A 19,227-nucleotide genomic window follows, 5' to 3' on the forward strand; every position below is an offset into this window, starting at 1 on the left:
TTGTGTCCCAATAGTTAATTATCGTTCTAGTTTTAGGACATAATTCATCAAATGTATTAAATGTCGATGATTAATTATACCTCCCACCTTTTTTCGTCAGAAGCATTGACAAACTCCATGCAAATTCTGAAATTTGAAACGAATGTTGATCTGAATGTGTTGAACATAACAACAACTTTTCAGACATGGCTGACGCATATATTGGACCAGAAACCAGAAGTCGTGCGAGGAAACGAATACTCGCAGAACACTTTCTTAAAGTGTACGGGAAAGGTACAGCTTTTTTTAGTAATGCCACGGGTAAACACACAGTCACCTGTGTTCTATTCCGCTCTGCGCCCCATAGACGTGTGTACATATGCCTGCGCCTGAGAAGAAGAGTTACACGCAGTATGTATGGGGCGCATCTATGCGTGCAGAGCGGAATAGAACACAGGGGACTGTAAACATGCCTGTTAAATCCACGAGACGTTTAAATCGTTGTCATCGAAACATTTTATTAGGGAGTACGGCGGATCCAACACTCGTTCGTGTTCACACTCTCATCATTTATTTCCAATACCGTGTGCACTCGGGAATTGTTTACGTTGACTACTCTTTGTTTCGATAACAAAAGTGACTTGTTTTACAACTGTTAAAGTAAGATGATTCGATCTCTTCGTTGACTACTTTAATCAAGTACAATAATCTTAAATACAATCTTGCGTGTCAACATTTCGGCCACTTCCGTTGTCCAGGTGTTCGTCAACAGAGCAATATTTTCGCCAGTCGCATGAGCGGGATAAAGTTGTTATTCACCCGCATACTCTACAGAGTAACCGTGGTATTCAGCATAACAATAACATTAACCCTCTTCGCACTTTAATATTCCCCTTTTGCGTATTTCTATTTTTGTTTGTGTGTGTTTTCGACAGACTTGAAAGATTTTGACAAGGAAGGAGAGGAACAACTGAGAAAGGTTGAAGAAAGTCAAAAATGGACCCCATACACTCTTTCGAATGCAATGTGGATGGTTGCGTCGATTGCAGTGTTTTACTACACAGATTTTGCAATAGCTGTCAGGGTTGATCCAAGAATAAACAGGTAAAGTTCACAATTCAACTTTGTCCATAAATGAGAATAGCGTATACCCTAACATGATGTGTCTGTCACTGTACAGCTGTATGATGCTAGTGTCATCGTTAGAAGTATTTATCTGAATGTGTCAAGCTTTTTATCTTTGCTGTTAGCATTTTGTTGAGGGACCGTGCTGTTAGTAACGCAGGTAGATGTATGACATCACCTGGCATCCGGAGTCTGGCAACTTTTTACATTGCAAGCTTCTTCTCCAAAATGGCCAGTCCGATTCCTTTAATATTTGGAGTACAGATCCCCAAGGATGACCCTAATCATATTTGTCCAAATTGTGATGAAATATGCAAAATTATATTTTAAAGGCTAATTTTGCTATTTTTGAACCAAAATCTTCTTCTCCTAACTGCTGGTCCGACAGCTTTAATATTTGGTATACAGGTCCCTAGAGGTGACTTCAATGGGATTTGTTCAAATTGTGATGAAATATACAAATTGTATTTTTAAGGCAATTTTTTATCACTTTTTGTCCAAAATTTTTTTACCAAAACTGCTTGTCTTATAACTTTGATATTTGATATACAGGTTCATATGGATGATCAAAATGTAATATATTCAAATTATGATAAAATCCTCAATTGTGTATTTTTTGCAGCTATATTTGCCATTCTGGTCAGGCCATCCTGAAATGAGCTAGCAATGATTTCCCCCTTCTTAACTTCATTAACATATGTGTCACAAATAGTTATTCTGTACATAACACAGCGGAGCTCTATCGCCCGTTAGGTCTCTTGTTTGTCTACTTTTTTGTGTATTTGACTACACATGTTCATTGACAATTTGTTTCTGCTGTTATTCTTGTTTTGAAAAAAATATAAAAGTAAAAACTTTAATCGTTAACTATATTGATACTGTATGACAGATATTTAAGACGTATCACTTCAGTCTTCTCAGAATTTTATGCCATTAACATTTTCATTTTGAATTGACTTTTGTTTTTAGAGAAGAAATAAATGTCCATGAAAATGGACATCCATACTTGTCAATATTAAGTTGAGAACAGCATAATAATTTGAAATTATAAACAGAAAAGTTCAGAAAACCGTTAGAGTATTTTTGAACAATTATCGGTGAATGTTATTTAAACCATCATTTTGATGACAAAAAGTTTACAAAAGAAATACCAGTTAACTAAATTTACAGGAAAGGATAAGTATAGCAAACTGTGAAATCATGCTTTTTGAGCAATAGCTCTCATTTTCTTCGTCTGAATAATATTTGAATAATATTTGTGCTTTTTGAATTGCTACAGACTCTGGTTTAATGTCGGTGTTGTATTGGTTGCTGTTAATATAGCCATTGGATTCTACTTTGTAGTCATCTGTAGTTGGATCAGAAAAATTCACACAGATGACTGGGAGAAACACATGCCAGCCGCCATACCAATAGCTACTGTAGCATTTATAGGAGGAGCAGTCTGGTGAGTTTGTCCATACAATACATCTTGTACATTGTGTACTTCTCACTGCGTCACAGATTCTACATAATGTAATGTGCCTGCTTACAAGTAAACTGGATCGTGTAAAGGGCTCTCAAATATTTTCTACCTCAAGAGGTATGAACTGCTTGTCTGGAGCGACAAATTTCCAGTCCAGCTTACTACTGTAGTTGATGGGAATGACAATAATTGGAATTCCAGTTGCACATACATGTACATGTACACTATGTATTGTATGTTCAGTGTCTTATCAGCCGTTTTTAAAAAATTTGACAACAAATTTCGTTTCTTATGTATCTATGTCAGTATCATTTATAAACTTTTTATGTCACCTGCACTTTGTTTTTAAAGATTCTGTTTGACAGATAATCACTGAAACATACTCCAATATGCAGTTTACATGCAAAAGCATAACTACTGAATCTTGCAACTTCTTGACATGTCATTCTTGTGCTGAAGGATAAGATAGCAAAAAGAGGAATGGATATCAGAGAGATCTAATGCTCTCTTTGTCGTCTTAGTCGTGTTTATAAAGTTGAAAGACCAAGGCTGTTTTGTTCATAATACTACTCCAAATATGAGAAATTCAGTTAAGTATAACAAGTTCATCCAAAATTTAGTGTACAAATAGTTTCAGAGTTTCAACAAAGTACAATATGGTGACAATTTTTCGGAGGTAATAATTGAGTACACCATTCAATCACCATGATTTATTGTGTGCATATTTTTTCATTGATTTCAGTTTGAATGTGGGATTGTGGCCAGTGTGGAGTATCCTGACACCATTCATCCTATTCACTCTGTTCATGGGTGTGGTTGTACTCATCAGCCTCCTGCCAAACTTTTGACAACAGATCTCATCTCTCAAGTACCTCTGAACTGAATCAACTGACAGTAGGGCTGCTCCCTTTCTCTGATAAGAGTGTATACATCTTGCAGAAGGAAAACTTCATGAGGGAAAAGAGCTACACAACTGGTAGAGGAATAGCATTGCTTTCCTCGACAATGAGACATTGCCAACTTTTAACTGTTGACGGTGGTTGCAAATTCTATTCACAAGCAAAACTCTGTCATAACTTGAATCTACCAAATCAAGCTTGCTTATGCAAAAAAACAGCATACAATCTTAAAGCATAGTATTTCAAAGAATGCATCATATAACTTGTGACTGCAGTGATATTGTCTATTATGTACTACAACTAGTGTCTATAAAAGCCATTTCACAGTTGCCTAGGGAAAGCCTAGAAACTTTTTACAACCTGGTTTTGGTACTTGAAATGTAAAAAAATGTTGATGAAGTCCTGTTCCTTTTGAACCATGTGCATGTATAATTCCTTCCTATTTGAGTTCTATATTTGACCAAAGATGTGCGTCTATGATTTTCGTCATGTAATCTTGTAATATGTAACAGGTCTGACCTGAGGGTGAGAGCAGTGTAAGCCACAGACATTCATGTTAAATTCCCACCGGTGAGCATAACATACTGTACCATGTTCTTTTTGTATTAAGGTAGTGTAATAACTCGCTGCCATTGAATGTCACTACCAAGTTGTAGAAGGGCTGTCAGTCAAATATTTCAAAAATAAGAATAGGTCATGTCAGCAGTGTACTTAAAAATGCCAAATTCAATATTGCCATCAATGGCACATGACGACTCAATATTTAATAGTTGGCGGCTCGGTATGGCAACTTATTCATTCTCGCTAGCGTTAGCGTTTTCCAAAATGGCGACACTTGGCCATCATCAAATGTGGCAGTTCAAGGTGATCTGAAAAAATTAATTCATTTTTTATTTTGAATTCATTTTGAATTACTGGCATCGGAAAAAAGAGATTCCCTTGTCAGTACAATCCATTGTCGAGTTGACTTTGTGGTAGATTACAACTTTGATTTCACATAATCTGTGACAATTTACTGAAATGGCCACCTCTATGTAGAGACCTGAAGTGCACTCTTTTCTAATATCATAGCATAGACCCTAAAAAAAGAGTCTTTTTTAGGGTCTATGATCATAAGTATAGAAATTCTGTTCCATTGCAAATACATTGTACCATAGACCCATACGGTGTATGATTGTACACAAATTATCTAAAGTGCTAGCTTTGCAAGCAACCTTTGGCCCAACTCACTGTGTTTGCCATTATTAGACATCCACACTTTCAAACATCATGATCATTAAGTCACTGAAGTTGAGCCCCAATTTCCCCATGACCGTCACTTGTCAATAATTTGAATAATTCAAGTTCAAGCACATACTACAGTGGCATATTGTGAAAGGGCAACAAGACTGAGTTTGATTCCATGAAAGTAAAGAGTACAATAATTGCTAACTGAGCTGTTCATGATGTAGACAAAAGTATGACATCTCTTACTGTATTAAACCATTCTCAAATTTTGATGTCGGTATGTATATATTTGGAGATGTCTTTGATGTTTGCTAGGTCACACAATTTCATGTTTCGTTGACTCCTAGATTTATACATCCAAAAGGCAAATTTCATATATTTTCCAAAGACATATCTTATTAGGATACCTTCTGTCAATCACTTTTATCAAGCTGAAAAGTTTCAAGGTTACTAAGTTTTTAACTGTCCATTAACGCCTCCGGAACAGATATTCTGACTCAAAACTTCTTCAATCTTGTCTGATCTACCACTTGAAGAGGCTCAATAGCTCACATTTGGTATATGTATATATACCAAAAAGAGCTATATGGTAGGTCTGGGGCATCGGTCTGTATGTATGTATGTATGTATGTATGTATGTATGTATGTATGTAGTTTGTGCGGATGTAGGGGTGGAGATGTGAATTTGTTCAAATGAACATGTCCATGTCAAAAATTGCAAATGAGATGTAAAAGAGAAAGCAAATCGCTAAAACTCTGTAACCGCAGGCTAGATTTTGTTGAAACTTGGTATGCAGATTCTTTAAGGTAACTTTAGTTAAATTTGTTAAAATTGTTAGTGAAGTTTTGATAGTTGTATTTTTGGGGCAATTTTTCCTGTTTTGGTCAAAAAATCTTCCTCTCTGAAGGTGCATGCCCATTGCCTTGAAACCTGGTATCTATGGTTGGTCTCTGTCAGATTTGTTCAAATTGTGGTGAAATTTTCATATGTGTATTTTTAGGGCAATTTTTCCAATTTTGGTCAAAAAATCATTTTCTCTGAATTAACTGTTCTGATTGCTTTGAAACTTGGTATGCATGGACCTAGAGGGAACCGTATGGTAGTATCTTCAAATTGTGGATGATTTTTTCATATTTGTATTTTTGGGGCAAATTTTTTTTCGAAAATCGAGGATTTAATTTTTCTCCACAGAGTTAATACAGGGATGGCGGTCATTTTGAATTTCAAATATCAGTAAATCTTTGGTAATTTTTTTCTCAGTGTAAAAATTCGCATGGTGATCCCCAATTTTTATTCATGATTTGAAAGAGTATTGTTGAAAGATTCCTTGGAGGAAAGTTTGAACAAAAGTTTTAGTCTTCATTTCGAGGCACATAATTACTGAGAATAATTGTGTCCGATGGGGCCATCATACCGTAGATAGGTTTCATTGTATCCATTCTCACGCAAATGAGCAGACAGCAAGTTTCACAGTAATGTTGTTTTCCCCTCATGTGATGGTACAGCAGCATTAGGTAAGTTCCAGTAGAAATGTCCAATATTCCCCAGAAACAATGAACCTCAGGTAGACCAAAGGAAAGCTTCAAAGGTGATCAACATAATTCATAAAACAACATGCCTTTGATAGGGACACTTTGTAAATATTTTGTCTTTGTTTCTTTTTTCAACCTGCCAAGTTTATATCAGAGAATAAAATGCTAATTTCAAAAGTGTTTCTTTGTAGTTATAGAATCTCCTACCATCATTGTAAGAATAATGGTATTCAGTAAGTATTATCGAAAGTGACATCTACCAAGCGGAATGTCTTATCTTATTGGTTGCTCTGAGTGACATACAAAAATATATGTTTACGTTTCCAGATCGCCCAACAATTGTAGCTTTCAATACAAGTTAAAGTCTGGATGTTATAATACAGAAACTGTGACCCTTGTTAAGCATTGAAGCAGATCTGATATGAATGTAGATTGCAAATGATCCTCTTTTAATGTTTAAGGAGTTCTTGTATACAGATCAGCATAGACATTTTTCAGTGTCTTTATCCAAAGTCAGGCTGGTGTTTGTTCATTCACTCAAACTTGTCAAATATGGCAACACAATACATAATCACTGCCATCATTTTATTCCTTGTTCAGAGCCACCATTCACCTGCACAGCCCAAAAGCTATCCATTTTGCTAAACCTCATTACCAGGCTAAAAAAGAGCGCCCTCATTAGTTTAGCGTGCATTTTTTGATCCTGCACGACAATGCTTTTCTTCATAGACCGTATAGAGGGGGCCCTCTTCAGGCTATAATTTCTTATGATATATTTCCCTGCCCACTGACACGGAAAAAATGCTCGCCAACCCTCCCGCTGGCGCGAAAAATACTTCAAATTTTGCCCTATTCTTCGCTTAGAATAGCGTTTTAATCAGTGTATTTGTTTGCTGCTTCTGACAAAAGCATTCCGTGTCATCTGATGCAAATGAAAGACGAATATATATTAACTATTAAAAAGGGGTCGTCGATAATCAAAGCTGTCGCATTAGAAACGAAAGCGTAGTTCGGAAGGGAGTGTAAGACTCCAAGTCGTTTTACGTGCGTCAAAATCGCAATGAGGATTATAATTTAACAGAAAATTAAATATAAATACAATGTAAGATCGTGATACCATAATGAATACGATATTTTAATTGCAACGCATGGAAGCAGAGCAGAAGAGAGAAACTCCACGTACCGAAGACAGAGGATTTTAATAATGACACGGGGCACATATTAGTGTGCCGTTTTAAATATATGGTTCATGGACTCAACTAAATCTGATTATACAGCTCCGATGCAGTACTATCTTTGCGTTCATCGAGAACAAATGGGATACAAATCCGTGTTCGTCGAGAGCAAATGGGACACAAATTCCGACAAGTGAATGACAACCTAAAAATTACAAAAATGAACTCTCACAGAAGAATATAAGGTACATGGAATGTTGAAAAAAAATGTAAATGTAAACTTTTTTTTATCTATATCCACGTGCAGATTTTGCAAAGCGTTTGCGTTCAAGACAGGTTGGTATTCTCTACACACAGTAAACAGCAGTTTATTGTGTGTAGAGAAAACAGAGCAGAACCAATTTCACATTATAAGGAGTTTCGTTTTGCTGGGCCTGACACCAAAATTAAAAGAATGAATTTTCTAGTGCGTCAGTTTTTATATGATCGACAACACCTAGATAAGTAATAAAGACATTATGTAACACTCTTTTGTCCGTTTGTTTTGTTATTGTTGTTGTCTTTTTTGTTTTCTTTCACTTTCTTTTTTATAAGAGCACGTTTCGACCTCAGTGTCTACCAATGCCTATCTCTTCGACGACTAGCCCCTCTGATATAGCCTTCCAGCTTTATCATGAACCGAAGGTGAGGAACAAGGTTATTCTGATCGCCAGTCCATTGTGCAGTATTTTGCCTTCTTCCTATTCAAAAACAACGCCATGCTTTCAGAGTGCATAAGAAGTAAATTCTTTGTGTTGCATCTAATCAAAATTCCGAAAGGTAGGCAGCCCGGGTAAGTGGTCACCCAGACAGACAGACAGACACATACATACTCACACACACAAATAAATCACAAAATCAACTTTTCTGTCGTTGAGTTTTCTCGTACAACATATTCTGTATATTCCATATACATCGGGAGGGTAACTTTCCAGTTACCATGGTTTAATGTTTATAACATGACTGCTGTAAGGAAATACTTTATTGCAATGTAAAAGTCATGGCTAGGTTTTGCTACAGAATACTGCCATCGATCGAATATTTTGCCACAAAAGCTTTCGTTTTCATGTTAAAAACACCGAAAACCTAAGTACCTGCGGACGCAAAACAATGAATTAAATTATTTCACCCTAACATGTTGAACAAATGTATATTTTCCATAGCACCTGTAGATTTTGTTATTTAAACATTTTAAAGTTTGTTCAAACTTTCCACAAGGGAACTTTCAACCAGTGTCTCACCAAATCAAGAATAAAAATCAGGGGTCATCTTACAAAGTCGGGTACTAGAGAAACGAATTATCTAACATTACCTAATCTTGAAAATCAAAATGTACTGTGTAAACAAAATGATCTTTTCGATTTTCGAAAAACTAAGACGGTGAAATGTTTTGATACTCCCCTAGGTAGATAAGAAAAGAATTGTAAACTATTGAGATTTCCTGGGGCGCATTATGCCTTAATGCAACTCCACTGTTATTTTTGTTTTCTTTTCTGAGTTGTTGTAACCCTTTTCATCCCTACCACAGGATGATGTGTTAATAAAGTATTTACGATAATAACTTGGACATTATCTCAACCAATCGTATATTATACGTACGCAGAAGCTTTAAAATCAAACTGACGGACAAAGATCTCATACTTGTATCCGATCAGTGTTTGCGTTTGCCTTTTTTAGCAAGCAACATAAGTTCATAAATCCCCATTCGACATGCATAAAATAGCTGACGCAAATCAGATAACCCTGACTGAAACATTAAAAAAACAGTACCGGTATGTTGGGTTGAAAGTTGGCATTATTCTAAGACAAAGGGTTCAATGAAATATGGACCGGTTAAACAATGCTAGGATAGTCCATAATTTCCGGAGTACTTGTAATTTAGCTGCTGGAATAAAGAAAACCTGGAAGGTAAAAAAAATATTTCTTTGGGCTGACTTTGGTACGTTTATAAACACTGAGAGGTTATACAGAAAAGTGAATGAAAACAGAAAGGTAATAAAGCTTGCTACACAGTTTTGTAACGGAAAATGTGGGTCAAGGTGAGTCGGGCACAAAACTCTAGAGAAGATAATATCCTATGATGTAATAAAATGTATGATACAATTGTCCTTGCCGTTTTAAGACGTCGAATGATTTCCAAGTAACGCTTCTCTCAAATTGACAGAAACGTAAACTTTATATTCATCAAGTCCCTTTTGGTAGGATACTACTGATCACACTTACCGAAATGGTGGACAGTTCTTTGCAATTCAAAATGAATGCATCTCACCAGCTGATGACCAGATTCCTTGAATCTGGTCATCAACTGGTGAGCTGAAAGAAACCCTTATTTAATTTTCTGTTCTGCTCCGTGCAGTTTTTGGTGCACTAGTACAAATGATAGGCATGCTCCTACAATGTAGATCAACGTCAGGCAGATGGTAATTGGTACTATATAGAACTGTGCATCGAGAGCTTGGACCAACCACGAAATGGTCACAAGACCAACGTATATGCCGAGGAAGCCACATGTATACACAATCTTAGGAACAACGACAGCACCAGAACGCATTCTGATAAAAGATACCCACTCATTACTTCGCAAAACTGTATTCATCACAAACCAAGCTAGGACTACTAGCAGATACTCGATGACGGGAATACGAAAAGCTTCATTGATTCTGACCCAAGGACGATCCGCCTTTTCTGGGAGCCAACTGAATAACCAGATCACAAAGCCCGAATAACAGACGAAAGGCAAGAAACGGGTAAACGCTGGCAACTTTGCCCAAAACGGTAGACCAAACAGCTGTGTCATGGCAAACAGCCAAAGAAAACCGCAGAAGAACATAGGCCACATTTTGGTACCATTCAGATCAGGCCCGCCCGACTGTACAGCGACTGCTGTGGCATGGACGAGAGCCCAGAATTCGAGAAGCAGCCTCCAGTAACGATTTAAGTGCATGTTAGTGTACATAAGGCTCCCCTGAAGCATAAGCATCCACGTAAAAACGAACCCAGAGGCATGGGCCCAGGTGTTCTCCATTGGATGATACCAGAAAGTATAGACTGCGGCCCAGGCAAATGCATAGCCGTGGTACTTGCGGATGAAGTCGATGGGCTTGGTTCCAAGTCTCAGTTTTTGACTGAAGAATCCTTGGCTCTCCTCTGTTGGCCAACCGAAGGCTAATCCACGGTCTTTATACTCCATTAGTAAGACTAAAACGAGAAGCATTATCACCGAGCCTTGTGAACTGGCTACGCTAACATCTTGAGCCAAAGCATCGTAGAAAACATGGGTCTGGATGAGATGCACCAGGTGAAAACAAGCGTTGATATACAGAGCTTTCCAGTTGGGCGGTGCCAGATCGGTAGAGTACTTTTGCTCTTGTGATTGCCTTCTCCTTATTTGGGCTTCATATATGACCGTCCACACAAATACTTGATGAAATATGTAACACAGCCACACGGCACCCCTCGTCAGAACGGTCACCCTCTGTGGGGCGAGCTTCCAGTAATACCACCTAGCACTTGCGTCGATACCATATCGTCCGGTCACATTGAACTCTTCATGATAGGGTTCCGGGAGAAACCGTCCCCGTGATGTTTTGCTAATATTGTGCGTATAGCCGGAGTTGGCATCCCAGCCACGAAAGGATCCAAGGGCAAACATGGCGGCCAAAATTACTGTTATAAACACCATTCCTATTTTCCACGCTTGAATGTCTTCCCGTCGTTCGGACATCTTAAAGAAAATAAGAATATAAAAAATGCCAGTGAAAAAAAAATAAAATCATTTACTTTTCATGAAGCTATCTTCTGATGTACCTACTTCAAACATAGCAAAAACGTTCTGGCGAAAATGTCACCATACCGTGTGTGCTATTAACGTTTTAGGCCAACATTACGTCACAGTGTTTTTTCCATCGTGAAATATGCAGCGACTGGTAATTTACGCACATATAAGCTTTCATGAGATGATTTGACGTGGGCGTATTGTCAAACACTAAGACTCGAGTGGCGGCGTTCGGGAAATTAGTCGGTTCGGTGAACCTTGCAAAGTACGACCATTTTCAACGAAAATTATAGCAGGAACTCGGAGAGTATGCATTAAGGGACTTGACAGAAATTACAGAGTGTGAAGGCCGGTGTTTTTCAAAATGACGCGGCGCAAAAAGTAATGGCGCTTTAAAAATGTGACCCTCAACCATTTTCATGCGCAGAACGGTGACTCTCTCCCTGCGTGTCACAGTTCGTATCGACAATATATTTTTTCATTTGAACTTTGAACTTTCAGGGAGTCCTTTTTAACCTCAACAAAATAATCACTTTAATGCAAATTTCAAGTCATTCAATGAAATTTATCTGCCACTTTAAGCACTTTAAAAGTACAGTTATAGTTTGTTTTGTTGTGGAAAATTGTTAATAGTTTGCCCATAGACTCCTTTTATTATGATTTGATATTTATGGACGAAGGGCAATATCAGCCAAATTTTGGCTTCTAATAGTTGCGCAAAAAAGGTGACCCTTCCACGAAGGCATTGCGCGAAATCTCATGACCCTTCAATAATGCTTGCGCGAAAAATAGCAACAGGCTTTCATTCTCTGTAATTTCTGTCCAGTCCAATCTGTGTCTCTGTCTGTCTGTCTGTCTGTCTGTCTGTCTGTCTGTCTGTCTGTCTGTCTGTCTCTCTCTCTCTCTCTCTCTCTCTCTCTCTCTCTCTCTCTCTCTCTGTCTGTCTGTCTGTCTGTCTCTCTCTCTCTCTCTCTCTCTCTCTCTCTCTCTCTCTCTCTCTCTCATTGTGCAACAACTTTATAATATAAATGGTATCGTCAGTATATTCACTGGACATATTTTTCTAGGTGAGGTTGTGTAAAATCGCCAAGTCTATTAATGATATCGCTTCTGTAAAAAGGTCAAAAAGTTTATTTGGTTTCTCCTTTGTGTCAGCCACTGTTGCATTCGTCCTTTTCTTTGTCAGCTGCATCGATACTTTACTGCTTTTGATAGTATTATCATAATGTGTCTAAAGAGTGTGCAAGTATTCCATTGGTTGGTTATTCAGTCACACCTATAGAGTTATATAAAATTTTGCTCGGTGAAGGAAAAGGCGAATCGCGGCATGGGTAGCAAACAACGGATTATACTGTACAGAGGTCATTCCATGTGATGAACATATGCAGCGTGTCGCCATTCAAGAGTTCGCTTGAACTTTAGGTACACGAACACTTGAGTTTGAGACTAAATGGACATTTCCTCGATCGTTCCGAGAGCAAATTGAATCCTGCCTATTGTGAGCCGGCATACTGAAGACTGCAATATGAGTTGTCGATCTAGGAGCAGTCATAAATCTGCGGCTGCGTACCCGCGTCACCATAAAAATGCACTTTATCTCTCTGACGATGGAGGGTTTATAGTCAAGCTGTCGTCTACACGGCGTTATTTTTTATAAGCATGTAACCCTGTCTCTTGAGTGGTACACTGTTATTGTATTGTCGGGATTTGTGTGCTGCCCGCATGAATAGAAGGTTTTTACCGGAGTCTAACAAGAAACTGAAGGTATATTGACACTGCAGAACCGAGATAAATTCATACCAGTAAATTAGTCGTGTAACATTTACAAACAAGAAGCAGTATTAATGGTAGTCAATGAAGACTGTGCTTTCCAGAAGGTGATATCCGCATCCACAAGGTTACATTGACCTTTATGTTGTACTGGCACACCAGAATCACTGCCTAGCCAGCATACAATCAAATATTAAATCGCTGATAGCCGGTGGCTTTTGAGGACGACTTCAAACAGATCTAGAAGCAAAAGATTGTGGCTCTCTTAATTAATATTTTTATTATTTTTCTTGAGGTTTTAGTGTGATGATTCGTCATATTGTGGATAAAAAAATGCGACAACCTCTCAAATCTTTATGGTTCTATAATATTGACAATATTTACATAGGCCTAACCAAAGAGTCGAAGGAAATGATTTATATATATTGCGGTATTTCTCGTTCAGGACATCGATTTGTACGCGTCTGTGTCTGCGTTGAGTCATAAGTGTTGAATAACTTACCTCTATCTGAATCAGTCGCTTTCTTTCCTCGCTTTGACGCATCATGGCGGTCACAGCTGGTCACTCTATCTGATTCCAGAAATTGTTACCACGACTTGAAATAAAGAACTGAAAAGAACGTTCGACGATCATAAGGAAATGAAAGCGGAGCTCACAGCGTGGAGTTTCAGACTGCAACGAAATTTCGTGCCAGGAACGAACTCTGCATGACCTACAATAGATCTGGGTAATTACGTGCGAATTCGGTCAATGGTTAGTATGTCCTTTGTGTAAGGGGTCGCGGGTAACTACAGTATGTCCGTATCAAACCAAACTAGGGCATCGGAAGAAGGGTGCATAAAGATGCATGATACTCAATCACCGTTCAGATTATCTTTCGATGAGATTTTTACGTTTTTACCCTGCCAGCAACTAGAAACTTCTAATAACCTACTCCATTACATGTAAATTTATCGTTGTTAAGGGTAGTTCAGATCATAATTTCGTCGTCTGACTTTTCTTTTTAGAGTCTTAGGACATTTGAGGGCAAACGGGATGAATTTCCTTTGTCATTGTATTTTTACTTATTTATCCACGATACCTTAGTCCGACCAACAAAATCCCGTAAATGTAAACAGCTTACAATTGAGGTTTACAATTCCCCTAGCATTGGCGATCATATAATCTGAATACTGAGTTCTGACGTCCCCTCAGTTTAGTTGAAAATTGTCCGTACATACCCGGTTAATTATTTATGTCGATTTTCTGCTTACAACTTTGAACTCCGCCGCCCTAAAGGCCCACCAGTAGCATGGATACAACATCAACATTGCAACCTCCGGGACAATCGGTAACTTTGTTTAAAATATAGTTATATATTAGCAAAGCCAGAATGCGTTGGAAATTCAATCATATTACCATCCGGTGGACGGGGGAGGGGGGAGTACACAATTTCACATTTGATCTTAAATCTTTCAGAACACAAAATTCGTGAAGGGAAATATCGATTATTTTGTCTTCTTAATTCAAGTCAGCGAATACAATAGAAATATAGTAGCAGCAAACCAAGCGAGCTTCTTCTTCACAGTTAATACTAACAAATATGAAGTGAAAGCAGTTACAATGAAAGCTTGTTATTAATGATTCTTACAAACAAAGGTTAAGATGATATTCACAATGCAGTGTATAGGATGCAGTGTATGTATTGCATGGTATATGTCGACAGTTAAGTTTGCCGAATAAGAATCATATTCTCCAATATAACCTAGCATTCTATCCATTAGTAAATTACATAAAACATAATTGCAATCAGTTGAACTCATGTTCATAGATACCAGCTTTAGTGTAGATTGCATTGAGAGATCCGTCGCTTGGGGACGCGCTCTACGCTCTCCGCGTACGATAGAGCGCCCTCGCGTTAGCGACCGATCTTTCAGTGTAGTATTCGTGAAGCCCAGCAAAAGGTCTTCATCATGTGACGCTCCTCAAACAAGTCACTTTTATTCATATATCCCCTGTACTCCGAATCATATAAAAAACATACGGCAAATTCACGCAACTGTATGTCATTGCAAGGGGCATGCAAGAGGTTAACAGCTGCGAACGTGACACCTCAAAGGCCAGTTGAAACTATTTAGCTGAAATCAGGTTGGAGAAAAGATTGGAAGACAATGAAATAATTTTTTGGTTGCAAGAAGTCTCAGAAGAGATATGATCTAGGAAGCAAGATTATTTTAGTGTGCTACAGCTTTAAAGGGATCACGTGACATGTGTGATATTATTGTACATTATTAATAATTATACACAGCAGTTTTTAACAGCATATTTTCTTGTTATTTGTTACGTTCTAATGGAGTTCAACCCAAGTGGTTAGAGTTAGAAGTGATGGAGGTTTATGCATCAGTTGATCATCACAAATGACATGGACATTGCAAGTTCATGTCCAAGTGATCATAAAAAGGGCACATCATATCGACGTAGCTTACGTCTGTCAAGAGGAACAATATGTGGCACAGACCTGTAACATTTTTGACGCGGCATGCACAGCACAAAGTTCGGCATATGTCAAGCGAGTTGTACCCTTACTCATGTTTTATGGGCCCCTTTAGGAAGAAATATGACTAAGTCGTTGAAATCAACGTACCAGACGACATTAGAAACGTAATCCAAAATTAGAAGAGTAATTTGTCGTGTAACTAACTCGAGCGCCACCTGTAGAGTCACTCACTGAGTATATGGCTTTACTTTGAACAGTTGACCTAGGGGTAGTGAGAACGCATCAGAAACAAGCATTGACATTTAATGGGCGCTATAAAGAACATACGCATTATAGAAATGACGGGCGAGTCTGTTATTTCCATATATTATCAGCGAACCCAAGAAAACCGTCAAAATTTCCGAAAATTTCAGGAGCGAACAACGACTACGGGCCCCAGAAACTGAGCAATACGCGACGCACTGTCACGCGCGCTGTAATAAATTGGCAAATCCGGAGATGTTTTCAGAAAAAATATCTCAACTTGACCTACAAGTGCTCCATTTTATTTTGTGATTGATTATGATTTATGTTTGAGCTGTAAAGTTTCGATAATAGCGCTGTTCACGGTTACAGGTTTGTTACTAAATATAGCTGTACGCGCGCGACATCGGACACGCAGCTTGAAATGCGGACAAATTTTATCAATGTTGCATACATGGCCGTTTTTGCAGCTTGTACTCTGAGTCGTGAATATGCCTTTTAGTATTCATTGTTACACTAGCAGTCGCCCACTAAGATGTGTTTTCGTCGTTTTTGCATGCGTAATTTTCAAAAGCGTAATCTAAAAATGCGGACAAATATTTATTTTTGCATATTAATGAGAGAACAGTGACGTAAACTGTGAACAGCCCTATTTGAGTTGTTAATCTTATTATTCATATTCACGCCTCGGGCATGTAAACGAACCATTACTGTGTATTTGTGGTCTGTCACGTGGTTCAGCTCGACCAATCAAAATGCGACGGGCAGGGCATGGTAATATATCATTTATTACACCTCACTCATTCAGCGTGCACTGCCATTGGTTAAACACGACTCACGTGACATGTAAAAGAACGTGATGATGCCCTCTGCGAATGTGATGATGCCCTCCGCATTTGATATTACATGGGTGACGTCATTTTACTTACTGCGCATCCTTTCTGCGCACAACAAATTGTCGTTCGCATGTACTTGCAGTTAGCAGCTGCAAAACGTCATGCAGAGCTGTCACCCGCACAGTTAGACGATATTTTGATGCAAGTACACAGCAAACGAACGAAAATGGGAATGCAATTTCTGTGTTCTGCGACTATGCAAGCAACAAATTTGGATACACCACCGAGGAGATCGGCAAACTTTCAGCGGAAACCCAAGACTCGGCACTAACATTTTACGCTGAGGTCCAGACTCAATAAGGGGAACTGTACTCGAAGAAGTCTTTGTGTTTTTGTGCCTTTGCATGTTTGCTTGTTCGGTGTAATAAATATAATAACACATGAGAGCGAGGGCAATATCACGATTTTTGCCTGCCCTCGGGCTGGTGGTCATGATCGAGAATATTGATCAAATGATGCCCTCGCCTACGGCTACGGCATCATCAATATTTCGATCATGACCACCATCCCTTGGGCAGGCAATAAATCGTGATATTGCCCTCGCTCTCATGTGTTATTATTTAAATACCCATGCCCATATTGCTACATCCTAGTGACGTTCACCGTAAAATATCAGCCGTGATATTTCACGGTAAACGTCGAGATATGCACGATGAACTCCATCAATTTTAGAGTTTTCCCCGAACTACATTAGCAGTTTGTTGGTGAACAACATAAACAACAAAATGGCTGCCGCTCCCCGCCTGCGAAGCGATGTCGCTGACGTAAAAACTTGAAGGGCTTCGAGGAACACGGGTAGGCCTATTTCTGGTTGCAAAATACGGAAATATCACGTTGAGTCTTGAATTTTTTTCCCATGGTATTTTTTTTTGGTCAAGTTCTGGCAATCATTCTGCCGTTCGCACGGCGCCGGCACTGTGCACGGTCTCCACCGAACACGTAGTGAGCGCGTGGCGCGACAGCGATGTCGCGCGCGCGACGACTGTTGACATGGCAACTCTAAGGGTAAACTAACAAAATGGCGTCCTCTTCGCGCGAGCTCCGTGCCGTACGACGATCTAAATCAGGAGAGATTTAAAGCTGAGCAGTTTTTGATCGGTTACAGTTGTAATAGCATATTGTACCTTAAAATGTTCCTTCTGTATGACGATTTTTTGTATCCCGGTGTCTTTCTTCTTGGGTTTCATTGAGATATGGACGACTTGCAGCGATGTCGCGCGTGAAGTTGACATCTTCGTCTTATACTTTATGAATGAAGCCTGTTCACATAAACATTCTGATATTTATGCGCAAGGCGTAATAAAGTAAAGCCTGAAAATTTAAGGTTTTTCGTTCTATTAGTAAAAATTCAGTAAAATTATGGGCATGGGTATATGATAAATCGGTTATTACCCAATATCGCCTGTTCCTTGTGTCATATCAGCATTCGTGTCATATGTGCTGCGTCAGACACTCGACTTCGTCTCGTGTCTGACGCAGCACAAATGACACTCATGCCGATACGACACAGGAACAGGCGATATTGGGTAATAACCTCTAAATAACCTCTAATTATTATTATTATTATTATTATTATTATTATTATTATTATTATCGTTCTGAGCACACAAACCTAACGGAAAACTTTACGCTTTTTGCGATTGCTGTACGTGAGGTTCTTTCATGGGTAGGCCTAAACAAGTCAGGGACACAAAACAGGTCACAGGGAAAAAGATCGAAAAAATATCGACAACCGTTTGTCAATAACCAAAACTTGTAACACAAACATCAACCATTCAGGCTCATTCAGGCATGTCAGTTTGAATGTAACCAGGTTACAAAGTTTAGCTTAGGTAGAGGTTTCTTTGTCAAACGTAACTTTCGAACTCGGACCCCCATTCAGACCTAAACACCATTGTGGAGATTTACCCATAAATGTGGCTATATCGTGTGTAAGAATTTTTACAAATCAAACAGATGTCATGCACAGTGTTATTTTTAAATTCCATAATAACTAACTGAACGTAAAGTACGTTTGGGTTAATTAGGAATGTGAAATTATTAAGTCATGAAAAATAAATACAATCTTCTGGTTAATTTTCTTACAGAGAGCTCAAATCGTATAAACACTTGATACATTTTTTATAAAAAACTTTGCAACAGTGAGATTCAAATTCCAATTTAAGCTTATATTTCTAAAAGAAAAGGTAGAACTTGACACAGAGGAGGAAAGTGTACATATATTCGTGATGGCATTGCTTCCATTCCTCTACCTGATCAAAATGATGAAAATCTCAAATCGGTTCAGGCGGATGTACTACTACTAAACGTTAAACAATTTTCATAGAGAAGTTTTATGACGACGACACTGCTCATTTACATGTTTAATGAACTTTCGTAATTAAGGATAAACATTTGGATTGACTACACCAAAGTTGGCAAAACTTACCGTGTACATCGGAGATACAATGAGATAACAGTAACTGTTACAACAGGGCTTTTTCTTTTTTACATGAGTTGACTTTTGATATGCGTGTTTAAGGAACTTTTCTGATTAGATATCTGAATCGAATGGACCAAAGTTGATGAAATTTGCTATGAATATTGAAGATACTATCAACAAAATGATACAATTCCTATGAAAG

The 19,227-nt window shown here is 38.4% G+C and overlaps 2 protein-coding genes across 3 annotated transcripts; one reads left to right on the forward strand and one right to left on the reverse strand.

Moving 5' to 3' along the window:
* Nucleotides 1-146: 146 nt before the first annotated feature.
* LOC139120430 (transmembrane protein 128-like) lies at nt 147-6,408 on the forward strand. Its single transcript, XM_070684833.1, has 4 exons — nt 147-273; nt 915-1,083; nt 2,384-2,551; nt 3,312-6,408. Exons 1-4 carry the CDS (start codon nt 186-188, stop codon nt 3,415-3,417), a joined length of 531 nt encoding a protein of 176 aa, XP_070540934.1. The 5' UTR covers nt 147-185; the 3' UTR covers nt 3,418-6,408.
* A 1,897-nt stretch (nt 6,409-8,305) lies between these two features.
* LOC139120429 (uncharacterized) lies at nt 8,306-17,831 on the reverse strand. 2 transcript variants are annotated; one of them, XM_070684831.1, is made up of 3 exons: nt 17,728-17,831; nt 13,490-13,597; nt 8,631-11,166 (listed from the first exon to the last, which is right to left on the reverse strand). In XM_070684831.1, the coding sequence occupies exons 2-3, from the start codon at nt 13,532-13,534 to the stop codon at nt 9,769-9,771; spliced, it is 1,443 nt and encodes a 480-aa protein (XP_070540932.1). In that variant the 5' UTR covers nt 13,535-13,597; nt 17,728-17,831; the 3' UTR covers nt 8,631-9,768. The 2 variants fall into 2 exon arrangements, with proteins under 2 accessions (XP_070540933.1, XP_070540932.1); XM_070684832.1 differs by lacking the exon at nt 17,728-17,831 and having other exon boundaries at nt 8,306-11,166; nt 13,490-13,711.
* Nucleotides 17,832-19,227: the final 1,396 nt, after the last annotated feature.

Source organism: Ptychodera flava, chromosome 20 (genome assembly GCF_041260155.1).
Source record: "Ptychodera flava strain L36383 chromosome 20, AS_Pfla_20210202, whole genome shotgun sequence".
In the NCBI taxonomy this organism is placed as follows: Eukaryota; Metazoa; Hemichordata; class Enteropneusta; family Ptychoderidae; genus Ptychodera; species Ptychodera flava.

Bases quoted from the DNA above. Each gene is read 5' to 3' on its own strand.
- LOC139120430 (XM_070684833.1), top strand. From the start codon at position 186: ATGGCTGACGCATATATTGGACCAGAAACCAGAAGTCGTGCGAGGAAA. The intron at 274-914 runs GTACAGCTTTTT...TGTTTTCGACAG, and splicing joins TCTTAAAGTGTACGGGAAAG to ACTTGAAAGATTTTGACAAG. The intron at 1,084-2,383 runs GTAAAGTTCACA...GAATTGCTACAG, and splicing joins GTTGATCCAAGAATAAACAG to ACTCTGGTTTAATGTCGGTG.
- LOC139120429 (XM_070684832.1), bottom strand. From the start codon at position 13,534: ATGATGCGTCAAAGCGAGGAAAGAAAGCGACTGATTCAGATAGAG. The intron at 11,167-13,489 runs GTAAGTTATTCA...ATTTTCTTTAAG, and splicing joins AGCGACTGATTCAGATAGAG to ATGTCCGAACGACGGGAAGA.